The 8,022-nt window shown below is 46.1% G+C and overlaps 1 protein-coding gene across 6 annotated transcripts in view; it reads right to left on the reverse strand.

Annotated features, from left to right (window-relative positions):
* Nucleotides 1-1,008: 1,008 nt before the first annotated feature.
* The window catches only part of adamts13 (ADAM metallopeptidase with thrombospondin type 1 motif, 13), a 36,381-nt gene continuing 29,367 nt past the window's right edge, over nt 1,009-8,022 (reverse strand). For 3 of the 6 annotated variants that reach the window (XM_042100320.1, XM_042100318.1, XM_042100324.1), the window contains 4 exons: nt 7,868-8,014; nt 6,962-7,141; nt 6,592-6,764; nt 5,196-5,506 (listed from right to left, as the gene is read on the reverse strand). In XM_042100320.1, the coding sequence (XP_041956254.1) occupies nt 5,351-5,506; nt 6,592-6,764; nt 6,962-7,141; nt 7,868-8,014 (656 nt within the window). In that variant the 3' untranslated portion in view covers nt 5,196-5,350. The other 3 variants (XM_042100319.1, XM_042100323.1, XM_042100322.1) reach the window with 3 other exon arrangements.

An 8,022-nucleotide genomic window follows, 5' to 3' on the forward strand; every position in this document is an offset into this window, starting at 1 on the left:
ATAATCTGGCCTCATTTTCCTGTTTGGTCCAGAAGCACGGCATCGAGAGTAAACAGTTCTAATACCTGCAAATTAAATCATCTATCCTAGGAAAAATTAACATCCAGACAGCTAACCTTGACATTCCCCCACCAATCTCAGAGCTGCTTAATATTCCCTCTCCCAAAAAAATACTCTCCCAAATTTACAAAATTATATCTCGTTCAGAAAAAACAATTGGCCTGCCATATCACAAATGGGAATCAGACTTATCAATTACTCCCGGTGCCGACTTCTGGACCAAAATGTGCAAAAACATCTACCTCATAAAAAAAGAATAGTAATCTACAACTAATACAATACAAGGTTCTTCACAGATTCCACTTCACTGCACATAAATTGGCTAAAATGGGGTTTGGCTCGGATCTTTGCACTCACTGCACACAAAATAACCCAGATACATACATTCATGCGGTTTGGCATTGCACTCCAATCAACCACTTCTGGGTGAGTGTCACAAAATCTCTCTCTTCCATCTTTGGCTGTCACATCCCAGCATCCCCTTTCTTATGCATACTTGGTGATACATCCACAGTCAATTTAAGCAACTCCTGCAATAAAACACTGCTGGTAGTGCTGACTATCGCCAAGAAAACAATCCTCATGAACTGGAAATCTAAGAAAAAAGCTCACATCACTCATTGGAAAAACTTGTTAACAGACTATATATCATTAGAAAACCTATCAACTACAAACTTAATCAATACTCAGGATACAACCTCTCCTTGGTACCCCTTTATCACCTACTTACAGTCCTGACCCTTTTTGCCTGAGTTCCATCTCCACACGATCATAACACACTTCATCAACAGATACACATATCATCGAACACTGGGCAGGGGAGGGTAGCTGGAACTATTATTGTTATTATTATTATTATTATTATTATTAGTAGTAGTAGTAATATAAATAGCATCCCCTTCTTTCCCTCCCCCTTTTATTTACATTCTCTGATAACTTTACTAATTTCACTCTTTCTCTCTGCCTCTCCCATCGTTATTCTGACGGGGCCCCATTGGATGGCTTGGGAGACTCGGTCCTGGCGGGTCGCTGTGTGGTTTTGGCATTGGTTGGGTCCTGTGGGTTATCTATTGGCCCTGGGCCCCCGGTGTGCACCCTCCTCATACGCTCATGCACATGCCTTGTCCTGGAAGCACACAGCACGCTTTACTCTCTTTTAATCGCACTACGTGTTAGGTGACATACATAAACAAAAACTACAAAACAGGCTAGGGTAAGAGTGGAGTGCAGGTAGATGCCTCATCAGGTGTCTATCTGCATGCCTCACTTATTTTAATGCACACATTGAGGAGGCATACATCTTACACAGGGTAAGTGTGGTGTGCATGGGGAAATCCTGACAGATAATCACCATGCATGCCCACTTCTTTTAATGCTACACTCTAGATAGACCCCTCAACCTAGCCATTCACATACTGTACATATTTAGGTCAAGAATGGCGTGTTGGGTGAAGGTCTGGGGGCGAGGTGTGGTTGGTCGTGGTAGTGGGGGATGTGTGCATATGCTGGGGGCCTGGGGCGATGGGTGGCACACAGGTCCTCCCCTCTGTCAGCTCGTCACAGTATAACTGCGGGGGCTGGGTGGAACTGTGGCCATTAATGGGTGCCCAGGTTGGCAATCAGTCAGGCAATCAACCAGGCAATCAGTTATTCCTATTATTATACTTATCATTAATAGAATAATTACAACTCCTCTCCTCTGAAACCCTCCCTCTCTATGTTCCAGCTTCTCTCCTCCTGGCCCAACAGCAAGCCAACCTTACACATATGCACACACACATACATCCTCACACACTCACTACCCCTTACCCCCCCCATCCCCACCCCCATCCCAACACCACCTCATTCACACTCTCAGAGCTACCATCCCCCCCCCCCCCCCCATCCCCCCTTTTCATTCCGGTCATCAATTTCATCCCTGATAATCATATCTGTAATCATCCTGGACGCTAATCATCCTTAGCCTTTCTGTTATTAATGTTATGTTGTGTTATGTTTGTGGAAGCCAAGTCAATGTGATGTCTTGTTAAGTTAAAGTATGTGTTTATGTAATGTACGTCTGTTTGTCGTATGTAGTATTCATGTGCATGTTGTAGTGTTGCATTTTCTGTAATGTCAATGATGTTTGCAAATAAATTTTTAAAAAAAGGAATCCGAGCATGGGGACAGCAATAGGCGATGGTAGGGCAATCATAAGGGATAGGATTTCCCGAGTTCCACCGAAGGGCTTTAGCTGTTTGAAAACCATGTTTTGAGGAGCTGACACACAAATTTCTCACATCCAGCTAACATGTCTGGAGATGGATGAGGACCTACTACAAGTGTGTTAATGACATCATCATGACTTGATTGACTTGAAACAGAAACCTTTCCTTTCCCACGGGATAAACGGTAAATGGCGGGACAAACGGTTGTCCATCAATTTCCTGATAGGATATTATACAATAGGATACCCAATAGGTCCACCGACTCTATGCACGATGTGATTGGCCGGACCGAAGTTTGTTTTTTCCACCTCACAAGCCAACGGAGAGTTGCTAGACTACCCTGGCTGGAAATTACATTTGCTGCCGCTAGGGTACGTCAAGATTTCTGAGATGTATCTTTTCGACATTGACGTTCTCCAGTGCCCATGATAATGAGACTGTCTTTGTTGATGTCTGGTACCCTGTGAAGGGCAAGCACCAAGACATCTGTGTGACATGTGTAGATATGTGGGGTTTTGCCAAAATTATTTACTGCTACTTCCACCTTTGTGTGTGTGATCTGTGACTGGCAGTTTACATAGTTCAACAGCTTTATGACCAAGGTAGAGGACGAGGTTGGCTTTGGTTTCCTTTGATCCCAGGAAAGCTTTAAAATCTTTGATTGGTGTAGTCTTGTATTTTGTATCCTTTATCATGTGCTTTTCCCATTGTATGGACCTGTCTCGTCCTGTCTTTCATGGAGTTTGTGAGGGTATAGTTGTTAAATAATAAGTAGCCTAAATGTCATTGTAGCCTCGTGCCTCACTTTCAACATTTTCAAAGAAGCATTCTGCCAGATCTTAGCAACAGTTTATGTCACTTTTCCTGACAACCATCTCCTGCACAACAGCCATGCCATCTATTAAGATGCCATCCAATGTGTGTGTTAATTGCACTGAGCTACTCTCTATAGATTGTTCAGATGATGCTGTTTCTGAAACCAGTCACAATTCATGGATGAAGGCAGACTTAGCTGTAGTGGGCTTGCATATAATCAACAAATTCATATGTTCCCACAATTTCCTGCAAGTCCTGTTAACAGAATTACTGAAGACAAAAGAGCTCATTGTGGACTTCTGGAAGTCTAAAGCTAGCACACACACCCCTATTCTCATCAATGGGACTGAAGTGGAGTGTATCACCAGCTTCAGATTTCTGAGTGTCCACATCTCTGAGGACCTCTCTTGGACCCTCAACACCTCTACCCTGATCAAGAAGGCTTACCAGCGTCTCTTCTATCTGAGGAGGCTAAAGAAGGTCCACCGGCTCCTCAGATCCTGGTGAACTTCTACCCCTGCACCATCAAGCGTATCCTTACCAACTGTGTCACAGTTTGGTATGGCAACTGCTCTGCCCACGACCAAAAAGCATTGCAAAGGGTGGTGAAAACTGCCCAACGCATCACCAGTTCCTCACTCCCCTCCATTGAGGCCCTCCAGGGCAAGTGATGCTTGCATAAGGCGCACAGCAGGTTCAGAGGAAGCTTTCCTGCAGCTGAACTCTAGCTCTGCATCCCGGTGACAACCAACCTACAAAGCCCAATGCCTCCTTGCCTGTGCCTGTTGAGGTGTCCCCCCCCCCCTAATATATGTTGTTTATACATTGTTCACATTACAAAGCCATATTTATTCTGCTCTTATAAGGTAACTGCTAATATACACTGCACATATTTATATCACTCTAAACCTCTCTACCTTATATAAATCAGCTGTATACTACTGTCTACACTGCACTAAATTTCTTGACCTGTCTATGCACCACCTGTTTATACTTTCTATATCACATTGCACTTTTCTCCTTTTTTGCACTTCTGGTTAGACGCAAACCACATTTCATTGTCTTCATACTTGTACTCTGCAATGACAATGAAGTTGAATCTAATCTAATCTATTGTGGTGATTGCAGAACATTACTTTAATTCAAATGATTATTAGGTTATGTGAAGGAAACTTTTAATCAATGTGTTTTTCCGGGTATGCCAATAAATAGCATAATGGTGGTTACACCCATCACTGGTTGATAATCATGTCATCTCATTTCACCCATGGTCATATTTATTACCTAAGCCATTCAATTTTATTAGAAAATGTATGTATATAATGATAATACCTCACATATATCCATTTAAAATGTTTAAAAAGGTGGTTATTTGCAATTTTTGGTGATATATCCGCCATCTTCGATTTTGGACCTGTGCAGTCCGGGAAAAAATTGGAAACAGGTAGTTTTGCAAACTATAGGGTCTGAAGAAGTGAAAAATCATACTTTGCAAAAATGTATATGAAATGTTCCAAACACCTTTTTTTGCTACATATCGCCCTGCACTAAATGTCCTTGAACTTGAATACTTTCCCAGTGCCAGTGTGTCAAGGCTTCACATCCTCATCTAGCCCAGACAGATGAGTGTGCCAGGGTCCAGAGTATGAGGCAGAGACAGAGGTGTGTGTGTATGAATGAGTAGTGTGTGTTTGGTCGTGAAAGATGGCCATAGCCATGTGTGCATGTGCAAGGTGTGTGTGTCCCAGCACGGCAAACAAATAGTATGCGTGCGTGTGTGTGTGTGTGTCAGTAGTGTGTGTAAAAGATGTGTGTGTGTCCAGTCCATATGAACTGTATCAACGAGCAGTGTGTGTCAAGTCCGGAAAAATGAGTATTGTGCATGGAAGTTGTGTGTATGTGTGTGTGTATGTCAGGGCCGTATGAATGAGTATTGTGCGTGGAAGTTGTGTGTGTGTATGTGTGTCAGCCCCTTGATGTGCTGGTCAGGGCCGGACGAATGAGTATTGCGTGTGGAAGGAGCCCTTGATGTGCTGGTAGTTATGTGTGTGTGTGTGTGTGTGTGTGTGTGTGTGTGCTGGTCAGGGCCGGACGAGTGAGTATTGCGCGTGGAAGGAGCCCTTGATGTGCTGGTAGTTATGTGTGTGTGTGTGTGTGTGTGTGTGTGTGTGTGCTGGTCAGGGCCGGACGAGTGAGTATTGCGCGTGGAAGGAGCCCTTGATGTGCTGGTAGTTATGTGTGTGTGTGTGTGTGTGTGTGTGTGCTGGTCAGGGCCGGACGAGTGAGTATTGCGCGTGGAAGGAGCCCTTGATGTGCTGGTAGTCGCCGTGGAACTCCACCTCCGCCCTGCTCCCCTCGGAGCTCCACAGGAACAGCTGGCGGCCAGAGAACACCGTCGTCTTCAGCGTGTCCACGTCTCGGATCTGACAACACACACACACACACACACACAGCAGCGGCCGGTCACTTTCAACCAGAACAACAACTGCAGCTTTAAACATTCACACACACACACAATATTATTGTAGGGTAATGTAACTGCGCTGGTTGACTGACCACACAACTCTGCCCAGCACCTCGGATTGGGAGGCAAGCATGCTAGCAAGGGAGCTAAAACTCATGGTGCTAGTTTCTCCTACTAGCATGTCTATTAAGGAGCTAAACCTCATGTGCTAGCATGGTGCTAGCATCTCTTACTAAAACTCATGGGTGCTAGCATCTCTTAGCACGTCTAGGCGAGGCAGAGTCTGTGTGTGTGTGTGTGTGTGTGTGTGTGTATGTGTGTGTGTGTGTGCATGTGTGTGTGTGTGTGTGTGTGTGTGTGTGACTCACCAGCACGTATGTGGTGTGTGTGGAGGTGGTGTTGAACATGCTGAGGGCCTGGATCTTGATCTGCAGGGAGGCAGAGTCTGTATGTGTGTGTGTGTGTGTGTGTGTGTGTGTGTGTGTGTGTGTGTGTGTGACTCACCAGCACGTATGTGGTGTGTGTGGAGGTGGTGTTGAACATGCTGAGGGCCTGGATCTTGATCTGCAGGGAGGCAGAGTCTGTATATGTGTGTGTATGTGTGTGTGTGTGCATGTGTGTGCGTGTGTGTGTGTGTGTGTGTGTGACTCTCACCAGCACGTATGAGGTGTGTGTGGAGGTGGTGTTGAACATGCTGAGGGCCTGGATCTTGATCTGCAGGGAGGCAGAGTCTGTATGTGTGTGTGTGTGTGTGTGTGTGTGTGTGTGTGTGTGACTCTCACCAGCACGTATGTGGTGTGTGTGGAGGTGGTGTTGAACATGCTGAGGGCCTGGATCTTGATCTGCAGGGAGGCAGAGTCTGTATGTGTGTGTGTGTGTGTGTGTGTGTGTGTGTGTGTGTGTGTGTGACTCTCACCAGCACGTATGTGGTGTGTGTGGAGGTGGTGTTGAACATGCTGAGGGCCTGGATCTTGATCTGCAGGGAGGCAGAGTCTGTATGTGTGTGTGTGTGTGTGCATGTGTGTGTGTGTGTGTGACTCTCACCAGCACGTATGTGGTGTGTGTGGAGGTGGTGTTGAACATGCTGAGGGCCTGGATCTTGATCTGCAGGGAGGGCGGGGCGTCGATGAAGACCCTGCAGGCCTGAGCAGGAGAGGACGAGTTCCGCGTCGGGTTCTCAATCACCCCAGAGGAGGCAAACAGCTGCACGTCACAGTCTGCAGGAAACACACACACACACACACACACACCATCACTAAAGTATGGGGTTCTCAATCACCCCAGAGGAGGCAAGCGGCTGCACGTCACAGTCTGAGAGACACACACACTCACACCATAATTTTAATATCCCCGTATGGAAGAAACACACACACACACACCACGCTTGACCCATCCCTGCTGACCGGCATCTCACCCTGCTGATGGCTCTTCTTTGGGTTCTTCTTGCTGCTGTAGGTGAGCATCACTCCGTTGCCGGGGGTGATGCGTCCCTGCCTCACGAGCAGCACATTGGTACGTGACGTCAGCTCTTTGCCCTTCATCCTCTCACACTTCTTGATCAGGATGAGCCGGTCGTAGAACGCCATGTACTCCTCTGTGGAGGACCAAGCGTCAGGTTACTCAGCATTAACACACTCCCGTATATTGTACAAATACACTACCCCACGCAATATAAACACACTCCCATATACATATATATATAAGTATATATACTCTTTTGATCCCGTGAGGGAAATTTGGTGAATTAGTGAAACACACTCAGCACACAGTGTAGACACAGTGAGGTGAAGCACACACTAATCCCGGTGCAGTGAGCTGCCTGCAACAACAGCGGCGCTCGGGGAGCAGTGAGGGGTTAGGTGCCCCTCAAGGACACTTCAGCCGCGCCTACGGGTCGGGGTTCGAACCGGCAACCCTCCGGTTACAAGGCCGAAGCGCTAACCAGTAGGCCACGGCTGCCCCACCCATATACAGTATACTACCCCGTGCAATATAAACACACTCCCATATACTGTACATACATACATACACTACCCCGTGCAACATAAACACACTCCCATATAAATACATATATGCATACACTACCCCGTGCAATATAAACACACTCCCATATAAATACATATATGCATACACTACCCCACGCCGTATAAACACACTCCCATATACATATATATATACACTACCCCGCGCAATATAAACACCTGACAGCACGTTAGACGACCTCTTTCATGTAACACCTGACTGTATCTTAGATATCCTCCCTCAAGTAACACCTGACAGCACTTTACATATATTCCCACAGGTAACACCTGATACTCACTGGCCTTACAGTCCAGAGTGCTGGACTCAAATTTGATGTTTATGACCTCATCCAGCGGTCGGCCAATAGCAACGATACATCTCCTCTGAGTGACGTTTCTTAGGTCTATGGTTCCGGACGGCTGGAGAAGAAGCTTCCCACAAACATCTGGAGGA

This window comes from Alosa sapidissima, chromosome 8 (assembly GCF_018492685.1).
Source record: "Alosa sapidissima isolate fAloSap1 chromosome 8, fAloSap1.pri, whole genome shotgun sequence".
Classification (NCBI taxonomy): Eukaryota; Metazoa; Chordata; class Actinopteri; order Clupeiformes; family Clupeidae; genus Alosa; species Alosa sapidissima.